This window comes from Natrix helvetica (assembly GCF_964273705.1).
Source record: "Natrix helvetica genome assembly, chromosome: 4".
Lineage (NCBI taxonomy): Eukaryota > Metazoa > Chordata > Lepidosauria > Squamata > Natricidae > Natrix > Natrix helvetica.
This window is the reverse complement of record NC_138550.1, coordinates 117,982,817-118,009,534: the sequence shown is the minus strand read 5'-3', so window position 1 is coordinate 118,009,534 and position 26,718 is coordinate 117,982,817. Positions and strand designations below refer to the sequence as shown.

Here is a 26,718-nt window from a genome sequence, read left to right as displayed (position 1 = left end):
GCTACAAATTTGGTATACAAAGCCTATTTGTTCTGTCCATCAAAAGTTTTAAAAGGAGCACAGAACTCAATAAAATTTCTTTAACTCTCCTCCTGAACTCAAGCAAATTTTTCACGAGTTCCAGAATCTGTTGGGAAAGTTCAGAAGAACACACAAGGTTTTAAGATCCCAAGGTTTAGAGGGTTCTCCCCCTGCCAGAAATTGAAGAAGTGCTGCTTCAAGAGTTCCATAACAATATAATAATTAGCAAAAATATAGAAAGGGAAAAATCTCAGTGTTAAAAAAACTAATTATTATAAAACTGCATTTTGTATAAGTGAATAAATAAAATAATTATATCAGGTTTTTTCCCCCTCTATAATTACATAATTTACCACAGAAAGTGTTGAGAGCTATATTATCAAGATGTTTTGAATAAATTCATAAATATTAAAAAACAATAAATATTGACTCTTAATATTTCATGTTGGATAAAAATATTATTTCAGAATTACCCGTACAATAGAAGAAGGGTGACATTGGTCTCCCTTCTTCTATTGTACGAATAATTCTGAAATAATATTTTTATATTAGACCTATACAGCATTGGCCTGCTGTATAGGTGTACTGTCTATAAATGCTTGAATTTGTACAGATACATGATCTTTGTTTGAAAACACTGTTTATAATTTATTTGCCCTTCTCTATTAGGCTTATCCTTCACAGGAAGATTTGCTGATAATTGCTATAGTGATGCAGTTAAATATATAATAATTTCCCTAAACCTAAAATAAATTTAATCTTATAACAATAATTACATACAGTAATTATTCATAAATAAAAAGTAATTCTAAATGAATTTGGGAATTTGGAATTTGGAGAGTGAAAGGGTTCCTTGCTACTTGTAAGTCTTCTATACATATGCATTTAACAAGGCAAGGATTCAGATACAGTTTGTTTAATATTGCTCCCACCCCTAAATTCCTAGAACATTAGGGGAAACTTACTATGCCATCTATAGACTGAGGATTGTAATCTGTACTCTTCTTAAGAGAATGATTTATAACTTGATTCACTTGCATTTTTGTAAAAATATACTTAAGAATGAAATACTATATGCATGCATGCAAACTTAATAATGTTTTCAATGTTAAATAATTATTTAAAATCTATTACAGAAATATACAATTAGGAAAAGTCGTCTTGGATTAACTGAAGTTGGAGATTTGTCTCCTGAGGACATGAAGAAAATTCGTTATCTCTCTCTGATTGAATTAACTGCTGTCTATGACGCTTTAGGAATAGAATTGAAAAGGAACCGGACAGAAAGGATGAAAAGGCGAGGTAGTTACAAACAATGTTATGACATTAGATATTTAAGTTTTTCGTAACCAGAAAAACATTACTTAGCTAAAATCTCATATTTTAAATAATTTTTCTTTAAGAAAATGGCCTTTTTGGTGTTCCACTAGCAGTACTCTTGGAAAATGATCAAAAGAAGTTTCCTGGAATTAAAGTCCCCCTTATTTTTCAAAAAGTGAGTACTATTTTAAAGAGCTTAATCACCACTGCATACATAGAGAATAATAGTCATTAATCTTATAGTTTTAGGGCAGTTGATAAGCTTATTTCTGTTTATGTTTCGAGTCAGAAAGCTGTAACTTCAGGTAAAATCATTACCTGTCATAGTTCACTGTGTATATTGTGCTTCCTCATCCTGAAGCCACCGATGTATTTTGGATCATAATCCCAAGCATTCCCATAGTTTGGTCACAGAATAGCTAGGAATTCTGGGACCTACATCCTAGGTCTTTTAAATCAGTGGTGTCAACTCATATTGTCACGGCAGTGTCACATGACATATCGGGATTTCTTTCCTTCTTCGCTAAACCAGGTGTGGGCGTGGCCAGCATGTGAGGCATCCAGCCCATGGGCCCGGAGCTTGACAGCCCTCTTCTAGAAGATTCCAATGGGAGGCCCTGCTCTAGAAAAGATAACATAGTCACCACTGAGTACAAAAGTTCATATTTCTGACTCTTCATTAAATGATAAAAATAGGAAAAAATCAAATAAAAATCAAATAAAATAGTTTTACCTCTTGATTTTATTTTGCTTGTATTTTCTTACTAAGAATAACATTAGAATTTAATGATGTGTGATTATTGTTATTATTATCAAGAAGAATATAATACTATTTTATTTCCTAAAGAGCCCTAACGAAGGCCTAAAGAGCCTTCAACAAAGTTTTAATTTCTTGTAAAACTTTTGTTCTGGCAAAAGTTCAGGGTATCTGTTATCTTTAAGCTTCTCACTCCGTGGACAGAATTTAAAAACTAATTAAAAAACCACTTTGGGATTTGGACTAGTTCTGTTTACTTAATCACACAGATTATTTTGGTTAGGCATAATGTTTTATGTTCACAGGAACCAATTGTTGTAAAAATGTCTCTTTCTATATTTTTAAAAAAAATATCTGCACTAAAAAATTGCATTAAACTACTTTGTTTATTATGACATAGCTATTGCTCAAACTTGAGGAAACTGGCCTGGAAACAGAAGGTATTCTTCGAGTGCCTGGATCTGCTTGCAGGGTGAAGGTAATCAGTTGTTTTTCTTTCAGAATTAAAGACCTTTGATATTGATGTAGGGAGAAAATAATTTATGTGCAAGTTCTCTGTGAACATACATATACATATACAGGAGGCTCCACCCATCTGCCCAGATGTCATCACATCCCGTTTTTGACGCTCTGTGCATGCGCACTGACATTTGCGAACCGGTAGTGAAAGTAAGTGAATACCACCCATATATATATAAATAGTGTTCTCAAAATGTCACAGTTTGGTGAACAAAACATTGTTGGAAAAAAACAATGTTGAATGCTAGATCAATGCAGAGCTTTGGATTCAGTTTCAAAGAGATGCATCAAAGCATGCAAGACAAAATTCATTTGCAACTGTAATTTTATAAAGCAGTGGTAAACTGGTTCTGTGGTTGTCTCATGCAACTGCCTTTGTACATCTCAAAGTAACCTTTCCGCATTGATTCAAAACAATTCCTTAGAGCCCCGCCCCCTTCTTTTTCTTTTCTTTTCTTTTCTTTTCTTTTCTTCAGTAATGTTCAATTCTCAGAGACTGTCTAGACAAGTCCCTGCAGTTTTCTTGGCAAGGTTTTTGAGAAATGGTTTTTCAATTGCCTCCTTCCTATGGCTGAGAGAAAGTAATTGGACCAAGTTCACATCTCTGACTCTGTGCCCAAGAAGGCCTTCTGGTTTCTAGCCTTATGTTTTAGCCACTATATCAAATTGGCTCTCATCCCATATCCATATTGAGTATTAAATATGGATTATAAACAACATATTGAGTATTAAATATGGAGTAAAAACAACAGGAAAGTTAATGAAGTATAGCAAATAGGTATATTCTATCCAGCATCCTGTTTCTGCAGATCAAGTAATTATTGACTCTTAGTAACCACATAACTTTTATCATGATGATATGTCCCTAACCTGGTCTTTCAGATCTTTCAATTCTATTGTCACTATAACTGAGTCCATTCACCTCGCTGTTGGTCATTCCCTTTTCTCTTTCCTTCTGCTTTCCCAGAATTATGTTTTTCCCCAGAGAACTGGGTCTTTGTATAAGGTATCCAAAGGAGAACAACTTGAGCTTGTTCATTTGTATCTCTAATGAGAATTCTGGATCTAAATTTTTTATTTGTTTTTTCTTGACTGTTCATGGCATTCTCAGAAAACTTTCCCCATATCAAAGTTCCAATGTCAATAATCTTCCTATCCTACTTTTCCAAATTCAAATTTTATTTCCATCGATTGTCACAGATAATACAGTGGCTTGCATGATTATGAAGTTTGTAGATAGAGAGACATTATAGCATTTCAATATCTTTTATAAAGTGAATAATTATCTTAAATCATTACAGTATTTGCTGCTATAGTGTTATCAATGATCATTCACTCTGGCAGTTATCTGCTTGCTTTAAGCTCACTGTTTAAAATACTTAAGATTAAGTATGTATGTTTGCATTTTTGACCTAGATCTGGTGTACTGTTTTGCTGCATAATGCATTATCCCTCCCATCAAGCTTTCCTGAAGATGGGTGATATCATCTCTTTTAAATATTAAATAAACATGCTGAAGTGATACAGCAAAAGAGTAGGTGTGAAGGAGAGGAAGAGAGAGGCAAAGACAGAGGCAGAAAGAGACTAGGCAGAACAGTTCTTCCACCTAAACAAAATGTCCCCCAAAGAGATCTTACCAAGGCCTTTAGTTTGGAAGCACTTCTGTCAACCTTGCCAATTATATTCAATTTATGCAAGAGAACAAATGTATAATTCAAAGAACACAAAATTCCATTACTATGGGAGAGGTTATTCAAAATAAAATATAAGTTGATGCTACGTGTAAGGAAGTCACCTTATCTATTTTTTTCTTTTAGAAGCATCCGTAAAACCCAAGAGTTAATAGCCCTATTACATTACCATAGTCTCAGATACATAATTCTATCTTACCTGTTCTTTGATGCATGTATCAGATTTCCTATGGATAAAGAGCTAATTTTGCTGAGATTACCAGTAAGAAGCAATGTGGTGTTCAGCTAGGAGAAGGAAAACCAAATTCAAATTGGCCTCTAGCCATGGAAACTCAATGGGTGACTTTGGATTGGTCACTCTTGCCTCTCTCGCAGGGCTGTTGTGACGAGAAAGAGGTGAGGTGAATGCTACGCATTCTGCATTGAAGAGAGGCTGGATACAGATCTAAGAAATTTGACTACAACTAAAAAATAAATCCATTACAAGCACTTTTCCATATTAATCTGAAGTATCCTGTATCTTTAGCTTGGATTTTTTTTTCCAGCTTGTCATTTCATAAACATTCAATGTTTTATCTGTTCCAACTATTATATGTTGCATCAAGAACAATACTATCAGCATTAGATTTCGTACAGTTTATAAGATGCCTTATTTGTTTTCTTTATTTGTCTTCTGAGCCACCGTGATATGTTTTTATTAGGTGAAACTTCCCTCTATTAGAAGAAAAGCCAAAAATGACAAGGAAAAATGAAAATGTAATGCTTTTAATTTCAGTTATTGAATCATTTAATGTTAGCCAAAAAGTGGAAACAGAAAAGGACATTTTTAAAGCTGATCCAGATTTAACCATTCAAAGCCATTGTTTATTATGTTGACATTTCCATTTCTTAAAGCATTCCCATTTCTTAAAGAAATACATGTGGTTCTGGTTTAAAATTGTTCTTTGAATGTAGCAGCTGAATAAAGACTCAAAGAGTCTTCTGTGTTCTTTAATTTCTACTTGTATCTCTAAAAGGTTGGTGCCAGCTGGGCCATGTTTCAGTACAGGCAATAGCTGTGCAAAACTATCTAGATCAGCGATGGCAAACCTTTTTTGGCTCGCGTGCCACAAGTGGGGGGAGTTCAGTGGGGTCGTGTGTGTGCGTGCCGCACCCATAATGCAATGCGCAACACCCCCCAGTGCACATGCGCAAACAAAAGGCGCTTTGCCCCCCATTTTTACATGCTTTTTTCGCCCTCATTTCCGGTTTGCTCAGAGGGTCGTTTTAAGCGTTCCGAAGGCTTCAGGGAAGCCTCCAGATGGTCCCTGAAGCCTCCGGGGGAGCGGAGGAAGCTCTTTTCGCCCTCCCCAGGTTCCTATAAAGCCTCTAGAGCCTGGGGAGGGCGAAAAATGGCTTTTAAAAATGGTGAACTCAGCTGGCCAGCGCGCACATGCGTGCTGGCTAGCTGGCAGGGCAGCGCGCACATGCGTGCTGGCCAGCTGGCAGGGCAGCGCCTCGCGTGCCCTGACAAATGGCTCTGCGTGCCACCTGTGGCACGCGTGCCATAGGTTCGCCATCACTGATCTAGATATTGTGTGGGGTCACAAACTTAAGAAGATAAATAATATATTTTAGAGTGTACCATTAGTTCAAATGTCTTTATTATCTTTTATATTACTTGCTTCATGAACATTACCAGAACAACAAGGATTTGTCATGGGAGGTATCCACCATAATGCAGACATAGGGCAGATTTTGGTTTTATTTTTCTCTGTGCTATATATCATCTTCTCCTTTCTCAGTGGGATTGCTCTGCTTAACTTGTAATTTACGGTGATAACTACTTCAGCATTAGAAAATACTGTGAGAAAAGAGGCTATTTCATTATTCTGCTGCACTGCTCAATGTTAAATTGCAAAGTCTTGAGTCTACATATAATTTAAGTACAACTTAGTCTAATTGAATTGAGTATTATTTGTAAAAACTTAAATATGTTTGATATTGATATTCAAACTATATAAGATGGTTTTTAAAGTGTTGTATGTAATCCAGGAGCAAACTATATATACTTTATAAATTGTATGATAGTTGATAAGTTTAATTGATTAATTTTATATTAAGTAATTAGATTAATTTAATAATAACTTCATTGATAAATACTATCTAATCGAGTTGTTTAGAAACAATAAAATATAATACAATTTCTTTTATCAGGGGTCATGCTTAACATTAGTCACATTTGTTTATCCTGTAGATTCTTCGTCAAGAAATTGAAGCAAAATTTGATGAAGATACTTTTGACTGGGATCAAGTACGCAATAATGATGCCGCAGGACTGCTGAAGATGTTTGTACGAGAACTACCAAGTCCTCTCTTCCCTGTGGAATATTTGCCTGCTTTTATCACATTAGTAGAAAGTAAGTAGGGAGGACTCAATGTTTCACAAATCAGTTGTTTTTATTTAAAAGATTTTTTTAAATTTCAGCAACCACGTCTACCTCACTCCATGTCAGCTGCAAATCTATGTCAATATACGTAACTCCTGTTGTTTTGCCTAGGGGCATTTCTGATTTACTTTTATTAAATCTGTGTGATTGCCTCCTCCAGCTCAGGTAACAAGCCTGGATAGTTGGATAGAATATGCCATGCACGCCATATAATAAGAAGGAAAAATGAAGAGAGGGAAAAGTGAATTTTTTTAGCTGTATCTATAAGTACCATCTTTCAGGTCTAATTGTTACTCTTTCAAAATGTAGACCATGTTCATAATATTTAGAACTTGAAAAATGTATAAGTAGTTTATTAATAGAAAGTGACAAATCTACAGTATTGTAAAATAATCTATATAATTTAAGTTACGAACATCTCATTATTCCACAGTCACGGGCAAAGGACTGCAGTTCTTTCTTATCATGATAAGCCAAAAGTAAACAACCCACAAAATGACTTGCCTCAGTGTATAACCAAGGCATAATTTGAGCCGGATTTGCAGTTTAGTGGCCCAATGCTGCTAGATCTAGCAACATGACAATAGTGATACAATGATGTGAAGCAATGCTCTTCAGTTGTCAAAAGACAAAAGTGAAAGAACTCATCTCACTGGCGTGTTTTACATCATTCCAACACCACTCCGGTTTCTAGACCTGCAGCACACATGAGTAGAAGTCTCTGGCAGCATTTTCCAACACCCTATAGAAAGCACTGGAAGAAGCTATTGGAGCAACCTGCAGAGAAATAATGTGCCAGTTTATTCTTTAGAAGCAAGAGAGCATGGTACTTCACAAAGAATACCTTTCAAAATTAAAACTTCAGTATGCTAATATCAGTACACAAAAATGCACCCTTTTATCAATATTTTGTTTTCCATCCTGCTCATTAATAATAGATTATTTTATTTACAGTTGTCATTGTATAATTCAGTGATTTCCAGTGCTATTGTAAGTTATATGACATTCCAAGGGCTAATGATGAGCAGAGCTGAAATGATACATTTCACTTCAATAATACCATAGCTAAGCGAATGGGAAAAGCCATACTGAACTGCTGTATTTCAATCAGTCTGAATTATTTTTTAAATAAAAATACTAATTATTTCCATTCATATATTTAGCTAATTGTGATATAATTCTATGAAAGTCTATGTGGTTTTCCCCCCCTTTTTGTTTTAATGAAATATAATTTTACTTTAATTACAGTTACAATTTAATTTGTATGGTATGAAGAAATAAAAATTGTGTAATGCTAACGGAAGTCAATGAATTTTGCCCAAACAAAAATTATTTTTTTTAAAAAACCTTTATTTTGTTTGAAATATTACTTTGCATTTATATCAGGCTCTATCACCCTCAGAACATTTCAAGCTTGTAATAACCACATTTTCAGCTCAAAATCCCTGTTTCATAATAAAAGCAGAGCTGCTTCAGCCTTAAAACACTTCTGATATAGTGGGAGCAACTCATTTTGAACTCAGAAGAATGTTGTAAGCTCAAATTATTTTTAATTAAAACTATTCAAAGAAATCGTACTTTTAAAATGTGCACAGTCTTAGTCTATAATTTTTTTAGACTGTCAGTATGGCACAAATAGGTGGTTTTTAGGGAGAATTACAGATCTGATTACCTAAAGTCCAGCTTTGTTTAAAGATATTTCTTTGAATTTTTAAAACGTTTTTACTGATCATCTAAAAACAGTTAATTTTTCATGACTCCAGTTCTGCTGGTGCGAATCTGTTACAGACAAAAATGTTACGCTATTTCATTTATGTGGCATTTGTCTCCTTTAATAAAAAGCACACTTTTTGGACTGTTGAAATAAGAGCATCTGGGAGACAGTTCCATGTTGTTTATTATTGTATTGTATTGTCCCTTATCTACTTTTTATACTTTCATCCATGCAGGATATAAATTCCCTGCCAAAGCCAAAACTGCCAGTGATTTCAGTGAGATAATTGGTTGAGTCAGGATAGTCTGTATCACAGGATTAAAATAAACTGCCAGGAATTGATACCAACCAATTCCCTTATACCCTTTACTTTGGGTTAGAAAGACAATGTTGTTTCTATGCCATTTACAAATCCTCTGCTAGTATAATTCAGTACTTTCATATAAACTGATGGCGAATGATAAATTATCCCTGTTATTTTTCAAACTGATGACATTTTGATTAAATCAGTCATTGAGACAGATTCAATGAAGGGACATGGATTCTGCTTCCAACTAGCAGATTGAATTGGGAGGGTTCAAAGTCTTCATAGACTTCGAAGTGCTTCAGGACTAGAAAGCTTCGCAATTATTGTTATCTCTGCCTCCTAAGGTAGTCAATGCAAGTACCTCAGAGTGATTTATAGTAAAGCATATGATGAAGTAACTTATGATACATGGCATAAGGAGGTTATACCATGGGTGTCACAACAATTAAAGGCTTCAACAAATACTTCTTAAACAGCATTTTAACAATGGTTCCTCAAGGATTTATTAATATTAAGTAGAATTCAAAATGAATTTGACAGGTTAAATAAATGGGCTGTAAATAACACAATTAATTTTAATAGAGACAGATGCAAAGGCATTGTCTTAGGACATAGAAATCAAATGTATTGACACCGAATGAAAGATGTCTTGCTTTAGATTCATTCAATGGGCAAGGAGCCAGATTTAACAGAGACAGATTTTTGTGGTTCTGTCTGGATTTTAGCAAAAGGAATTTTACAATGCTTCACTTAAGATTTTTTCAACCAACTGCAAAACTGTGTTCAGGTTAGATTATCATTTCCCTCTAGGAAATATGGTTTTCCCATCAGTGAAAATTGGAGTTTTTACTCTATTCTCCAAAATCATTTCCAGATTGTAGTGGTGTTTTACATGAGTACTTTGTGCCTAATCTAATTTTGAGATCTTGGAAATAGCTCTGCAAGCATTATTCATGGTCTTTTATTCTTAAGAGACTATAAGGAGAGCATATATGTACCACTCCTCAGTGTAAAGCACCTCAGGATTCATTAAAAAGGTTATTGTTTTTGTTGCTTTTAATAGCCACTTAAACTGCCCTAGCTTCAAAATAGAGAATAACGGTAAATAAAACAAACAAACAAAATATAAATAATATCTAGATGGAACTGGTATTTATGATAGAGTTATTAAAAAATTACAGACTGGACCGCTGTACATTTAATAATCCAATCATTAATTAAATTAAAATAATTGATAACATTCAACCCTACTGCGTATTCCAAGGCCTTCAGTAACAATAGCAATAGTTTAGTGTCAGGGCAATATTTTCCATGGTCAGTAACAGAATTGGATAACCAGTTTTGTTTCATATGTTGTTCAAGAATAACTTCTAAGCATAGCTAATGAATAGAACTGCTTGAAGTTATTCAGACAAGATTTAAATCTGCTATAAGAAATGGCAGAGCCACTCCGCTTTTAGAAAGATAAAGTACTGAAATGAACTATTTTCAGATATCAAGACAGAGATGTATTATGTTATACAGAGGTCCTTTGAACTAAAAATTATGGTTTTTCAGACATCAAAGAACTGATTGGCAAGCAATAATGAAAAATGGCCTGTTTGTGACCCGGATAATATCAGCTATGCAGAGAATGAATCTCAAAAGACAAGGCTTCCTTGTAAAGGATATAGTATTTTAATAGCCCAAGCAGACATTTTCCACACTATATAATGCTGCACACTTGAGACTGACTAAATAAATAAATGGGGGGGGGGGATTACCAATAGTGCATAGAAATTAAGTACATTCATATTCAGTCTCAGGTGTGAAAAAAATCCTCTCGTCTTGAATATGAATCTGCAGCATATGAGGAACTACAAAATAATATTTTTTTTAATTATTGCTTTATCAAATACTTTTGTTATGGGTTGTCACATTTTTATTATCATTACAATAATCCAGAGGTTAGTAAACACATCAAGAAAGTGAAATTTATATTAGACCATTCTGACAGAAGGATTAAAAGATATCAAAATGCAATCATGTTGATATATTTTTTTTTTTTTGGCCCCAGAAGAATGTCCCAATCTGAATAGACTATTCATCTGATGCCATCAAAACAATCCTGTCTGTTTTTCTTTATTTATTTTCCTCCCAGGCAAGACTGCAAAATAATTAAGACTTGTGCCAGCGTGTGGACAAGCTACAGCTATTAACACATTCAATTCTAACATTGTTAATAATAGAACAGAGTTTAGCTAAGACTAAAAATAGTTCTCTTAGTGGGGCATTAAAAAGCATGCAGTGTATTGCCAATTTTTAAAGGGAGATTGCACAGTAGATCCAACAAATTGTAAGAGCTGTAGATTTCCTGCAGGAAGCCAGTAGGCAAACTTGGATGTAGAATGAATCTAATTGGATGCCCATAGAAAATAATCATCCTACATATGCCATATTTTTCGATGGGCACAATGTCTGAAAAAGTAAAGTAATGAGATTGCTCCATAATACTTTTTCTAACCACCTAGGTTACTCTTTGCCACGTCCATGTTACTGAGGCTTTTTTGTTTTCAACTATCTTCACCATTTTATTTGTTAAGAAAATTTTACACATGCCCTTAGGGCATTCCTGGGATTTATTTGATAAATTATTGATATCTGATACTTCACTTTGCACTATCAAAATTTTCCCTTAACTGATTACAAAATTATATTTAACATAATCTGAACCTAAACATTTAAAAGTTAAATGGATTAGGGACTCAAACATTAAAGAAGAGACACAAGAATGATCAGATGTCACTTCAGATGGTAGGTCTCATGACTTTAAAACGCAGGAATAGAACAAATCTGACAGATTGTTCAGGCTCTTATTCTCCCAAATGTAAACTAATCTTGTGCCATTGTACATATTGTTATTCCACCATGATAAATATATTTATTACTTACTAGCTGTACCCGGCCACGCGTTGCTGTGGCCCAGTCTGGTTAAATGGAAAAGAAAGAAAAGAGAAAGTGCAAGTCCCCCGGCAGAGGCGGCCCCCGCATGGAAGTGAGCCACGGTGGCCCCTGCAAGAGCCGCCACAGAAGATGCTCACACAGGCCCCGGCCTGGCCAAGCTGAGGAGGAGAGGAGGAGGAGGTGGCTGCTGCCCCAGACCCGGCTTCTCTCAGCGGTGGTGGCGAGAGGAGGCGGCCGGCATCCCCTGGGGAGCAGGAGGAGGAGGAGAAGGAAGGAGCCACTCCTGGTGATGTGGACACGAGGCAGCCCCCGCTGGCCACGGCCCCACCCAGAGACGCCGTAACTGCTGCAGTCGGCGCCTCACGGGGCACCCAGCGGCCGCCCCAGCCCCACTGCTTCTCAGGCTGACACTGCCGCCGGTCCATTGGAGCCGCCTTGGCATGTCCGTAGCTGGCTCCCTGTGATGGGGGTGAAGAGTGTGCGCAGCTGGCCGGGCTGAGGAGATGCTCCGCCTCCACCTCTGGAGCTCCACTGGGCTGGGCGGGGGGAGGCTGGCTTAAGGGTGGGAGGAGGCGGCCAAGGGATCGGGCAGGCGCTGCCCCGCCGCAGACAACAAAGACCTGGCGGGAGGGAAGGAGAGAGAGGGGGAGGGGAGGCCGAAAGGCTTCGGCTCCCCTTGGTGGAAATGGCGAAGCTCATCGGAGGAGGGGCGGAAAGGGGAAAGGGTGCAGCCGCAGCCCAGCCACACATATAAAGGGACCGTTGGAACGAAGCTGGAGAGAGGCCGAACTGTTCCGAATATACTATACTCAAGAAATGAACGCTATGGTATAGCGGGTGTTGCTTTTACGTCCAGCAGATGGTGCTGGTTTTCAAAAAAGCATGTTTTTGCAAAAAAGCATGTTTTTACCTGTCACAGCTGTGACATCTATATAATATACATATATAAAAACATGCACGTAGTCGAATGCAACGTTGTGTTAAAATTTCAAAGCAAACAGTGAAGAGATTTGAGATTTTGAACAAACATTATATTTTTATTTATATAGATTGTCTCCATTATTTATTTCCTTTTGAAATCAATTTTCACAAACAATGTCTTTCTATAGGTACTTTTTTCTGTAGAGTTGTCCTTGATATAAACATTATTGTACAGATTTGGTTTTAGATGCAAATTATGAACCGTGAAGATTTTGATGTACAGAATAACAGATTTGGAAGGAGTCTTGGAGGTCTTTTAGTTCAATCTGCTGCTCAAGGACGAGACCTTATACTATTTCAAACATTTGGGAACTTATCAGTGTATTATGAATTCATAGAATCTTTACAGTCAACATGCCTAAAAAGAACTAAACCCATTCACTGAGGATAATTTTGGTAACAGCTTGTCAGCTAAGATTTTAACAAAATGAAAAACTACATATTATTGGACGTACATCTCTGCCACAGCTTAAAACCATACAGAAAGGGAAAGCTTTTTCCCTTAATGTCCTATTCCTTGAAGTTTACTTCTTATTTGATTTATCTTCCTATTGGACAAGTACCTTTAATCCTTACCTATGACATTCATTGAAAACCATAGCTTTATATGCTAGATTCCTACCAGGTAGCCCACTTCAGTTGTTTTACAGACTTTCTGATCTTTTATTCTTAGAAATTTCCAACACCAAACTGCAGCTTCAGGCTTTGCATTTGCTGATCATGCTTCTTCCCGAAACTAGTCGCGATGCAGCCAAGGTAGGCATATTTTTCAATAGGGTTTGACATTAATCTAAATTGGATCATGTTCCCATGATTCAATAATGAATGCAATAAATAAAATCCCCCAAAGCCCTCAACAAATCTGCCACTTTCTTGTCCTTAGGCAATTTCCTCAGCCTGGAACTGCCAGATTCCACAACTCCCAGCTCATTTCTGCATAAAGCTCTGTTTGAAGTGAAAAGACTAGCAGAGTTGTATCTATGATTTATGGAGCACCAAACCTTTTCTCTGAATTCTCAGGAAAAATGCTTTATAAATGTACTTAATGAGACTGAGTGAAACTTCAGTTTTTCAAATCAAATGGACTTATTAAATTGAATTGACAATCATATAGGATATTTGGGTGATTCACACTTGGTTGCTTGGTAGGTAACCCTTGGTACTGGCATATATACACCAAATGGAATAATTTGTACAACAAACCTTCAATTTGTACAATTGTAATGATAGCTTCGATCATCTTATGAGATGAGTGACACATTGATGGATAAAGAAACATCTGCCTTATAATTTCTTCAATTTGATTTCAAATTGGCAGAATTAAAATATTTTAAATATATAGTGTTATACTATTATATACAGTCATTAGCAGTTTCTTGGGAAATATAGTCCAGCATTATTTAATTCCATGGAAGATTTTTTTTTTTTACATAATTCAATTAACAGCAGTGTTTATCAATAAATATCAGTGGTTTTGTTGATTTTTATTTAGGCCCTTCTACAGTTTTTGAAGAAGGTAGTTGCTAATGAAAATAAAAATAAAATGACTTTATGGAATGTCTCCATGATTGTTGCCCCAAACCTCTTCATCTACAAAGGCAAACATGCCAATCAAGAAGAGATGCTAGCAGCAGCCACCACTGCTCATGTTGTAAGGCTTTTGATTAAATACCAAGATATCCTATGGATGGTAAGCAATGATTTCAATTTTACCATTAAATAGTATTGCCATTTTTTCTTGCACATACTTTCCCTTAAAATATCTAGAAATTATACCCATATAAAGGTAGCTGCCTTGCAGGATAAAGTTGATAGTTATGTTTAAATTAGGTGTTTATTCAATAAAGTCATGCCTTCCCACGCAATAGTAATAAGCTTTTTCCATGTATTTAGAAGTTATGAGAATTTATAAGGAGTCCTGATTCAATAATACCACATTTATAAATCACAGATTCCTGTATTGTTATTTTCATACTTTTCTGCCCATGGCAGTACTTGTGAATGGTATAGATGCAAATAAAATCTGATATGTGTAGCCATGAAAATAGCAGGCACCAAGATGAAAAACCACATATGTTTTCATCTTGTGAAAGTACTTGTAAAATGGTGGTTCTGGAGCTATAGAATTATTTTTAACCTCGTTCACTTGTGTCCAATTCTTAGAGACTGCCTGGACAACTCCTTGCAGTTTTCTTAACAAGATTTTTCAGAAGGGTCTCCTTTCTAGGGCTGAAAGAAAGCGACTGGTCCTATTGCTATTCATTCATTCATTCATTCATTCATTGGCTGTACATCTTACCTCAGGGTAACTCTTTGCCTTTATTATTCTGATGACACTCAGAAAACTATTTGTCATGTAAACTTATCTTCCTTTTATTTTATTTTTTATGTAGGTCCCAACATTTCTGATTACTCAAGTGAGAAAGATGAATGAGGCTGAAATGAACAATATGAAAAAGCAGCTCATGTTTGACAAGGGTGTAAGAAAACTATTGAGAAGGAAAACTATGGACCGGGAGAGACCAGAAAGAACAGAGGTTGTTATTTTATTAAGAAAATATTTTTTCTTAAACAAACCAGCATAGATTCCAAATAATTTGCAATAAAATAAATGAAATAATATAATGGGATCCAGAGGAGATTAACTAGTCATTATAGAATGAATCTAAGTGCTATGGATTACAATTGCCTAAGTGCCAAAGTTTTATATTTGCACATAGTTATTTATTTACAAGTGCTAATACTATCTACATTAGTTTTACTTAAAGAATAAAACTTAACTAAAGACAGCTCCATGAAGAGCAGTTAGTCTAGTGGTTACCTTTTTAGAAGTTTGCCTTTTCCTTTTTTAAGCAATGCCTCTGTACTTTAGAATTACATTTGTTATTGGAGTTTCTTTTTCGGAGGCAGGTATGATATTCTGCTATAAGTGAAATAGCTGTTTGCCATGCACTATTTAGACACCTCCAGTGGATGGATTTTTCCTGTTTATGAATGAACATTTCATAAACGATAAATCTAGAATTTATGACCAAATTTACAGCAAGGCTATAAACCTGTGCTGATTGACAGAAGATACTTCCATCCATCATAGATGAAACTGATAGTGCTCAGTAAGCTAAACGTTTGTGAATTTAGCATAAATGTTAGTTTTCAGAAATTCTAAATTGTGCATCCCCAGAAAGAGAAAATAAACTGTTAAGTAGTTGTCCTTTTCTTTCAGTGGCACTAATTGTGTTAAGGACTGGAAGCAAGCATTACAAATTGAATTATTTTAATTTGATACTTTTCAAAAAAGAATTGGACATCTGTAGGCACCTAATGTAAGGCCAAATTGTATTTGCAACTACCTTTCAGCCAGCAATTTACTTTAGTATTAACTTCAGTAATAATATTACTGCCTTTTTGTGCCATCAAATTACAATTGAAATTCTCATTAAGTGGATAATTTATTTTATATGCCATCACATTATGTGAGTAGAGTGATAATGCTTCGGGGGACAGGGGACTTCCGAGCTTATTCAGGAATGCTCAAACTGTTCACAGTGGATCTGTGCTGTGCTGTTTACATATGGTTTTAGCACACTGTGTAAATGGTCAATATACCATTTGGTCAATATACCATTGGAAAAGATCCAGCAATTATTTTCTAAAGTTAATTGTTAACTTGTGGTCACTAGTCTCTTACATCCAGATGAGCAAGAGAAACAATCTCAAAGTTACATATATAATGACAAAGATAGTTGGTCAAAGATAGTTCAAGCATCTATTGAGATGCACATCTATTGAGATCCTCAATTAAAGTTTGTACATATATAGCAGAGTCTTGGACATCTTGTATGTAAAGCTGTTGCATTTCAAAGAATGTCCCTAAACTCTGAATGATATAAACCTTATATAAACCAATTATCCCTTGCATTTATTGTAATTTATTGTGTTGTTATGTCCTTGCTTCAGTATAAGAGATTGCAATAATGCTGTAATATAATAGCTGTACTACACATCCTGAAATTTTCTTGATTAGGTATCTTGATTTTTCCTACAGCTGCAAACACAAAAGGATTATTCAAAAGCCCACATGCAAGCAAAAAGTAAACTTACTATGGCCCTCTGAGGCAAAATGGGACAACTCAGTTCGGTCAGCTGGGGACAGTCTCCTTACCACTGCCAAGTCCCCTCTGCAAACTCTCTGCCACCAGTTCATTGTAAGACAACTCGACATGGGGGGACAATTCTTTGGAAGTGAAGGTTCCCACCCTCCCTCATTGCTGCCACAGCTGTTCATTCTGTCCACCTGCTTACTCACTTGCCAGCCTGGCCACTCCTCTGGCTCTCCATCTGAGCACCAGCAGCAAGTTGTCTCCACAGCGAATTGCCCATGTTGAGTTGTCCTGCAATGACCTCGTGTCGGTGAGTTGGCAGATGGGCCTTGGCCATGGTGAGCAGGCTGTCCCAGCTGGCTGTGCTGAGTTGTCTTAGATCCCCCTCCTACTTGGACCACTTTCCTCCATTTACATTTAATTTCAATCCTTTGTTTAGCTTAGTTTCAGAATCTTTTAATCTTCCTTTTTTATGTGACATACAAAAATACAGCCAGTGGGGCAGGGCTGGGTTGCTGCCAGCATTACTGCTGGTTTGGTGCGCATGCAATTTTGCGCGCATGCATGAGCGAAGCTTGCGTACGTGCGCAGTTGCCCATAAATAGGTCTGCACATGCGCAGAATATTAACAAATAAAAAAAAACATGCCGTGCCAACCGGGAAATGGTTCGGAGGCATGGGAGGCCTGGGTCACTGCCGGTTCTGGCAACCCAAGCCAGCAAACCACTACCAGTTCGGACCGGTTCGGCTCAACCGGTCCAAACTTGTAGGAACCCACCTCTGCAGTGGTGGGGGAGGGGAAGGTTTTGAAGACTGATACATAATTATTTGGTAAAGTTGATTTCAGGTTAGGGTTTATTGAGAGTGCATTTTTACATTTTTTGTGACTTTTTTTAAAAAAACTATGTTTTAATTTGTATGTCAACCATTCTTGTAGGTAATCTTTGAATGGTAATAAATTTAGCAATAGTGGCAGAGACAGACGGGATTTTTTTTTTTACTGACTTGTCTCCTCTGCATCCCAATAAAATCTTATATAGGTTTTTAAGATGTATAGTAGCTGTTCCCGTAAAACCCTGGAAGTGTGAAATGCTGTGCGAAAATGCTCTGAAGTGAAAATGCTCTGCCTTTGCTGTATTACCTCTTGCTTTGCAGCATTTTTCTCTGAGTTGGTCTTTTCTGAAAGTATTCAAACCAGGATTGGCTTTGTACTGGAGAAAAAGTTGCCATAAGTAAAAGGAGGCATGAAAATTCAGTATATAGCATAGTGGTTTATAATCATACTATAATATATGTTAAATACCATAGTGGTTTTGATAAATTGTTTGTTTCTCTTTTTTTTTTGTAGTCTGATATACCTGAAGGTGTGATAAGAGTCCATGCTCCATTGCATTCAAAAGTTTCTATGGCAATTCAACCAAATAATCAAACAAAAGCAAAAGATATTGTGGCACGATTTTATTGTGAAAACAGGCAAGTAGAAGCAGAACAATGGGCAACTAACCCAGATTCAAGTTTCATTGTTCAAGTAGACTTTATCTTGTTTAAGAAGTAAAGAAAGCTTGAACTTGTATTTGACTCTAGTTAATATGCGAGCCTAAGATGGGTCATTATTAATGGAAAGCATCCATGTGATTGCTCTGCCAGAGCATTAATCTACAGCTTCATTCACTTGTTCATGTCATAATTTCCAAGTTTACTAACTTTAGGAACTGAGCTCCTAGCCAAGAAACAAAAGGGAAACAAAAAGGGAATTGCTCTAGTACAGCTGAAGCCAAGTGTTACACAAATGAGACCCATTCACCAGTGTTTCCCCCCCCCCCACAAACTGCTAGTATTAAAATGAATGAATCTAAAAATTACAACAAGCTGGTTTTAATTATAGTTTCTCTGGCTCAGCTAAGAAAACTAGCTTTGTGCTGGCCCTCTGAACAGCATTTCCTCTCAACAGGCAGAGCAATTAAGAGAAAACCTATGGTTCTTAAATGCCACTTGCAAGGTCCAATTAGATGTTCATAGACAAGACAGCAGGTAGACAATTTTCATATGGCTTTTTTATGGCTTTACAACTTCATTGTTTTTTTCCCCACTGTTCATTGCTTCCCACCCTTCATGAGAGCTGGATAAGTTTACAAGTTCCAAAGCTAGCATAATTTCCCTCCATTCAAGCCTATATTAGCAGGGATTTGGGTCCATAGATCACTACACCCACTAGTGTTCCATAGGCAGAAGAGTGCTGAAAGTTGAGCTTTCTTTTGATGCAAAGTCTATGAAGGTGGGTATCTTCTCTACCAGTGTAGAAAGGCTTAAAGTATGTACTACGGTTCTTTGTAATTTGTAATTAAAGAGAAAGATGCATGTTTCCAATACGTATGCCAAACAATTGAATTTTTTTTTCTAAGAATCTAATATAATGTAGTGAATCTTGAAGAAAAATGTACAGCTAGAATTTGCATAATGTTACATTCACTTTACCAGAAACACTTGACAGAAATTAGCACAGAATTTCATTCTAATTGTAAAATGTAGCTATCCAGAATCATGTTGGAGTTGGGAGGTCTATAAATCAATCAGATTATGAAATAAATAGGATGAAGCTAGGTACAGTATACTGTTGATTCTTCACAGAAGACTTCAAGTTAAATTTGTAGCAGCAATTCCATTTTATATAGAAGCACTACAATTGCAAAATAGTTAATTTGATTAAATGGTTCTGTACAAAAATAACAGATGTAATTCTTTCCAGGCGCTTTTAGGATCCCAGACAACATAGTGAGAGGTTTAATTCCAGAGTTAATCAGAAACCTATCTCTTTGCTACTACAATGCTTTCTTTTTCAATTCTTAGATCTGGATCATCAGAAGAATTGAAAATGCCAATCCAAAGTTTATATGAAATTGGAGGAAATATAGGTAAGTCCTTACTTAAATCTCAATAATAGCAACTTGGATGGGACGCGGTGGCTCTGTGGCTAAGATGCTGAGCTCAAAAGATCAGCAGTTTGGCAGTTTGAATCCCTAGCGCTGCATAACGGAGTGAGGTCCCGTTACTTGTCCCAGGTTCTCCCAACATAGCAGTTCAAAAGCACATAAAAATGCAAGTAGAGAAATAGAGGCGGTAATTCCCACTGAGAAGGTAACAGCGTTCCATGCACCTTTGGCATTTAGTCATGCCAGCCACATGACCACAGAGACTTCTTCGTACAATGTTGGCTCTTCGGCTTTAAAACGGAGATGAGCATCACCCCCTAGAGTTGGGAACGACTAGCATGTATGTGCGAGGGGAACCTTTACCTTTTACCTTTTACTAGCAATGATGTCCTTGATGCTACCTTTGTAGGTCCAGCTAAATAAAATGTGTAGCAAGTATGATAGGGCTACACAGTATTATTGCTCAAAGTCCTTTTAGTACCTAATCTATTTATCTTTATAAAACAAGATATGAATATGGGATCCCACTAAGGTAGATGTTCTGAAAGTCTTAATTGCTTCCTGCATAAGTGCCCTGTACCAAGTGCTTATTTCAATACTGTAAATTAGAGCATCTTGGAGGACGTAAATGGACTTACTAAGTGATTTTAGGACATGATGTAATCTGAAAAAAACACTCACCATAATTGCTTTTTTTAGTTTATAATTAAACTATTCTTCAAGATCAAAGGCAGTGTGCCAGCTACCTGCTGAGTCTTAAGATCTGTCCTCTCTGTTGGCAACTGCATTATTTTCTGTTTACACACTAACTTTTACACAGTCAGTGTATAGAATTGTAATATATATATATTTCTCAAAGCCTAAGATTCTCAAGACATCCTACATTGAACACCAAGGTTAAGCATCACATGAGTTCTCCAAAAGATGTTGAGACTCTAGAAAGAGTGCAGAGAAGAACAAAGATGATTAGGGACTGGAGGCTAAAACATATGAAGAACGGTTGCAGGAACTGGGTATGTCTTGTTTAATGAAAAGAAGGACTAGGGGAGACATGATAGCAGTGTTCCAATATCTCAGGGGTTGCCATAAAGAAGAGGGAGTCAAATTATTCTCCAAGGCACCTGAGGGTAGGACAAGAAGCAATGGGTGGAAACTAATCAAGGAGTGAAACAACTTAGAACTAAGGAGAAATTTCCTGACAGGTAATCAGTGAAACAACTTGCCTCCAGAAGTTGTGAATGATAACCATTTGTCTGAAGTGGTGTCGGGTTTCCTGCCTGAGGAGAGGGTTGGACTAGAAGACATCCAAGGTCCCTTCCAACTGTGTTATTCTATTCTAAAAGTGGTGGCTGCTTTAATACTTCAAGAAGGGATACTTCACTGGTCCTAAATGCTTTGCTTAATCCTAAATGTAAGGAATTTTTTCAAAGGTTACTTTTTTTTAATAGTTGATATTTCTTTCAGGGGAGCATTGTTTGGATCCAGATGCGTATATGCTGGATGTGTACCGTGCCAATCCTCAAGCAGAGTGGGTAATTAAAGAAAAAAGAAGTTCCGTATTTTAAAGACATATTGGCAGCGTGTTTGGGTTAATCTGAAAAGAACAGCGCAAAAGTCTTCCAATCAGGAGCCATAATAAAGCCAAAGAAGGTGTACTCTGTATCTTTTAAACATAAACAAGCCCTTTATCCTCAAGTATTATAGAACCTGAGAGAAATTCAGGTTAATAGTTTGTTATAATAATAATTTATTTTTAGTGAATACATTTTTACTGGTTTTATTGGTACAGTTGATACGGTTAAAGAATACAATTTGAAACGTACATTAACAGAAAAGAAACTTGTTTTTTTGTCCCCCAATGCCCCTGAGGAGGAAGCTGTAGAGTGGCATCCCAAGACGCAAGAATCACATTTTAATAGTAAAGTTCTCAATATAAAGGGGATAGAATTTTTTAAAGCAAAAATTAAGAGCAGATGGCCAGAATGCTATGATAACTTTTTCCTGTTCAAAAACAATTTTTTAATTGTGAAATATTATTACATCTGTGATTCAGTTCCTATTGCTAGCTACCACTGAGAAGGAAAACTACTGTGTAAAGTATATTTAGTGTATTGTATATGAATATAAATAGTACATAGAATTGCAAGAAAATTATCATTTTTTCTGGCTTCGCCCATTATTGTAAAGCTAACACAATTTTAATATACAGTATCAATATTTTGAATGGTATACCAATAACAAACCTACATACGTTGAAACTCCTCTCCCCTTTTATATAAAGAAAAAAATGTAAATGTAGTTAGATACTTCACAAAGTGTTCTTTTAAAATTTAATATCCACACCATGTTCATCCAGGATGTCCTCGAGTTGCAAGTTCATTTAGTGACCATTTTAAGTTACAATGGCACTGAAAAAAATGACGTACGTCCGTTTTTCACACTTACAACCATTGCTCCATCCCCATGATCACATGATCAAAATTCAGAACTCTTGGCAACTGACTTATGTTTATGACAGCTGCAATGTCTTGGGGGAGTCATGTGATTACATTTTGCGACCTCCTGACAAGCAAGTCAATGCGGAAGCCAGATTCACTTAACAACTGTGTTACTAATTTAACAACTTTAGTGAGTCACTTAACTGTGACAAGAACAGTCAGAAATGGGACAAAATTTACGTAACATCTATCTCACTTGGAAACAGAAATTTTGACCTCAATTGTGGCTGTAAGCTGAAGACTACTTGTAGCGGTTTTGCAAGTACCAGTTCAGAGAGTTATTTGTCTTCCTTGTCCAAAATATATTTTCTTATTATTTCTTTTGCTTGATGTTTGAAATATATTATGGAAAATGATTTCTTTTTGAAGTTTACATAAAATATAACTCTTGATTAAATCAATGCCTATTAAAGCTGAGTGTCCTTTAAATGTTGTACATGTTCACGTATGAGAAAACATATGAAAGTAGCATGACAGAAAGGTGAGTGGCAAGAAAAGGAATAAATAAATAAAAATAAAATAATTATCAGTAAAAACATTTTACTGATAAAATTGTAAATACCCCTTTTGAAGGGAAGCAGGAAACCTTTTTGCCAAACAACAGATTCACTTCATTGTTTTAGGCAAAGATCATTGCTGCTTGAAATTCAGATAAAACGTGGAGCTAGTCTATTTTGTCCATTAAATCTGAATTATTTCAAAATGAGGCACAGGTCAATGGCGTTATGGTCTAGATCAGTGATGGCGAACCTATGGCCAGGTGGCACGCGGAGCCATTTGTCAGGGCACGAGAGGCGCTGCCCTGTCAGCTGAGTTCACCCTTTTTTAAAGCCATTTTTCGCCCTCCCCAGGCTCCAAAGGCTTTATAGGAGCCTGGGGAGGGCGAAAAGAGCCTCCCCGGCCCCCCGGAGGCCCTCCGGAGGCTTCAGGGACCATCCAGAGGCTTCCCTGAAACCTTCGGAATGCTTAAAACGACCCTCCGAACAAACCAGAAGTGACTTCCTGTTTGCTCGGAGGATCGTTTTGAGCGCTCCAAAGGCTTCAGGGACCGTCCGGAGGCTTCCCTGACGCCTTCAGAGCGCTCAAAACGACCCTCCGAGCAAACCGGAAGTGACTTCCTGTTTGCTCGGAGGGTCGTTTTGAGTGCTCCAAAGGCATTAGGGAAGCCTCCAGATGGTCCCTGAAGCCTCCGGGGGGGCTCGGGCGGGGCAGGGGAGGCTCTTTTCGCCCTCCCCAGGCTCCATAAAGCCTCTGGAGCCTAGGGAGGGCGAACAAAGCATGTAAAAATGGGGGGAACGCCTGTAGTGTGTGCATGCGCACTGGGGGGGGAGCACATTGCATTATGGGTGCGGCACATCCACACACGACCCCCTTGCGCTCCCCCCACTTGTGGCATGCGAAAAAGGTTCGCCATCGCTGGTCTAGATTATGTATTCTTGCATTGTTCCTTTATTATATCAACTCTTACCAAAGGAATTGTATATCATTTGCATGTTCCTATTAAATGTTTAGTGCTTTTAAGCCCAATGGTTTCAACTGAAAATTGAGAAGGTGCTTAAAACATGTTTGCCTTAAAACAAATGGAACTTAAAAAACTTGTCTGCATGACACAGTATGACTCACGCATCTCCCCTCCCAGTCAATTGACACACTTTGTGGCATCATGTGAACTCAGATGATCTTGTCAATCATTCAGTAGCCATGATTCTTGATCAGGGCAAGACAGACCGGCATCTCACTTTCCAAGCTTTCATTCCATGGTGGTACCTTTAGGACTGGTGCAATTATGCATCATCCTACCCATTTCTTTTCTGTTTTAATTACTTCTGACTGTGAATAGCAAAATGATCACGGCTAAAATACGAAGAACCCTGTTTTGTGGCATCTGGAAGATTTCATCCCAAAGAAGGACAATGGTAAGACAGTTTACCCTCTGGCAAGTAGTTCGCATAATGTTGTGGAAGTTGATAGATCAGGAAAATTAGTTTAACCCCAAACAAGACCAGATCAGATTTAATATTTCTTGGTTAATTGGGTCAATCGAGTGACTCCAGCTTAGAGTTTACATCCTATGCTTTATCCACTCCTATGATCGAATTAAGCATGTTTGCAAACTGTATGAAAGTTTCTTAATATTTAGTGGATAATGTTGCGTTTCTCAGTGAACTGAAACTAATCTTGAACAAATAAAAATACACTGTAAAAGGGAGAAATTGCTGATGTAGTTCAAGGGGTACAGTCTATTGCATGGGTTTACTTTGATATTTTTGTTATATTTTAATAACACTGTGTGGTTATAATTCTCATAAACTATCTAAGCATATCTAAATAATGTAAAATATTTACATGGGTGGCTCAGTGAACTTTGTGAATCTTTAAAAGGAGTCTATGAGCTATAAAAGAAGATAAATTCCTTTGAAATGATACATATTTGAGCTACAGTAGGTCTGTAAGATCATTCAAATATAGCATATTCTAGGTTGTACACTACACAATTAATATCTTATGTTATTTAAAGATGTGTAGTTATATTCATATGAGTAGTGTATAGAGAAATACAGGAAGCCCTCAAGTTGCTTATAATGGCAGCTGGGACCAGAATTTCCATCACTAAGTAATGTGGTTGTAGTCTGGCCACATCACTTAGCAACCTCAGTCCCTGCAGTTCTTGTTGACTGAACCCATGATGGTTCAGTCTTCCTGCTGGCTTCCCATAACAAAAATCAGTGGGAAAGAGACAGGAAATTGTAAGTCCCAGGCCTGAATTGGAAAAGCATAGCACAAGTTGGAAGGGGAACGCAGATGTGCCATGCAGGCAGGAGATGAGGCATGAGGTTGTGGGTGATGCTTGAAAGGCACCATGCAAGTTGGGAGGTTGGTGCATGAGAGCTATGGGTGGGGGAGAGTACAGGAGTTGTGCAAGAGGTGCAGCACAGGCAGGGAGAATGAGGGTACACAAGTGGTTAGCATGGCATGAGTAAAGACTAGGGGAGGGTGGGGAGACTTACCCACCAACCTGCAACCATCTCTGCTGGCTTCCACTTTGACTTTCTGTAGAAGCTAGCATGGAAGCTTGCAAATGGCAATTAGATGATCTTAGGATGTTTGGCAACCAATTGTATGAACAGGTTGCTTAGCACCCAGTTAGCAATGATGTGACCACAGGGATGGCCAGAAGTCTGAAGACTAGTACTAACTACCAACAGTGCTGTCGTAACTTTGAATGGTAACTGAACAAATGGTCATGTCAAGGACTACATGTTTTTTAAAAAATGATCTGGAAATTTAAATTTTTTTATTGCGTTGTTCTTTGAAAGACATACATCTACAAAATATCATTTCCTAATCAGCTTCAGCATTCCATGTTTTATCAAATACATAAGGGAGACATTATATGCCAGTGATGGTGAAACTCTGAGACACCACGTACCCGAACTGCATGTGTGCATGCCCAAACAGAAAGGTGCACGTACGCGAACCCGGGCATGCATGGACATGTGCAAACGTGCATCTGCAGATATGCACAAATGTGCACATGCACAGCAGAGACCCGAAGACCAGCAGGCTGGCAGGAGTTGGGCATCCCAACACTGGCAGCACGGCAAGAGGTAAGTTCTTTTTTTCGTGAGTTTCTGTTTCATCGTTTGCGGGAAAACAGAAGCTCATGAAAGAAACACCACGGAGATCTGACCTGGGGTGATGGCGCGCATGTGAGCAGAGAGGGCTCTGTGTGCCACCTCTGGCACGCGTGCCACCATGGTTCTATACAAAGAGAGTTATTTCTTTTTTCCTCTATTCTGCCTCCATCTTTTATATCCTACAGATAAAATATTCCTGAGGAAAATGTTCATTCAATAGCCTTTTGGTTCTCAGTACAAAGAGAAGCATATGGAAAATTGTCATCCTTGGCCATTGGCTTGACTACAAAATGCAGTAACAACAACAGGCATACAGTGAATGCCAGTCCGAAGGAATTACATAGGCCAAATTTTCTAGTTGCTTTCAAAAGTTTCACTCAAATCAATATTGTCCTTAATGTTCTGGATGTTTGCTCTTTTCCAGGACAGCCTTCTAAATTGCTGAAACTACCCTCGGTTCTTGTGCCTTTTCAAGGCTAAATCTGGAAGTTAGCCTATGTTGAATATGCGGAATAAAATCTAAATGTACTATGTGAAAAAAACACATGTGTTCAGTTTAAAAAATGTATCCCCTTTGAAAACTCTTTAAAATACTTCTCTAGTAACAGTACTCTGCTGAGTCAAGTAATTTAATGCTTCTTTCCATTGCTTATTTTTCATAGTTTAAATGCAGACATTGTCACTAAATGCAAATGTTTTAGAAATAATTATCTATATGTATTTAATCCCTGTTAAATACGAACCACTATTAATTGAACCAATAATATATTTGATTACATCCTGCATTAAAATATACTCTAAAAGTGAATTTATTAATGATACACTCCATTAATCTATTAAAATAAAGTGATATATACATATATTTTTGCA

At 37.0% G+C, this 26,718-nt stretch overlaps 1 protein-coding gene across 1 annotated transcript in view; it reads left to right on the top strand.

Annotated features, from left to right (window-relative positions):
- Positions 1-22,631, top strand: part of ARHGAP28 (Rho GTPase activating protein 28) — a 74,911-nt gene extending 52,280 nt beyond the window's left edge. The window contains exons 6-15 of the mRNA XM_081952540.1: positions 1,158-1,323; positions 1,425-1,516; positions 2,499-2,576; positions 6,545-6,707; positions 13,356-13,438; positions 14,175-14,372; positions 15,076-15,219; positions 18,131-18,255; positions 19,630-19,694; positions 21,177-22,631. Coding sequence (XP_081808666.1) covers positions 1,158-1,323; positions 1,425-1,516; positions 2,499-2,576; positions 6,545-6,707; positions 13,356-13,438; positions 14,175-14,372; positions 15,076-15,219; positions 18,131-18,255; positions 19,630-19,694; positions 21,177-21,277 — 1,215 coding nt within the window. The 3' untranslated portion in view covers positions 21,278-22,631. The remainder of the gene's footprint in view (positions 1-1,157; positions 1,324-1,424; positions 1,517-2,498; positions 2,577-6,544; positions 6,708-13,355; positions 13,439-14,174; positions 14,373-15,075; positions 15,220-18,130; positions 18,256-19,629; positions 19,695-21,176) is intronic.
- The last annotated feature ends 4,087 nt before the right edge of the window (positions 22,632-26,718 follow it).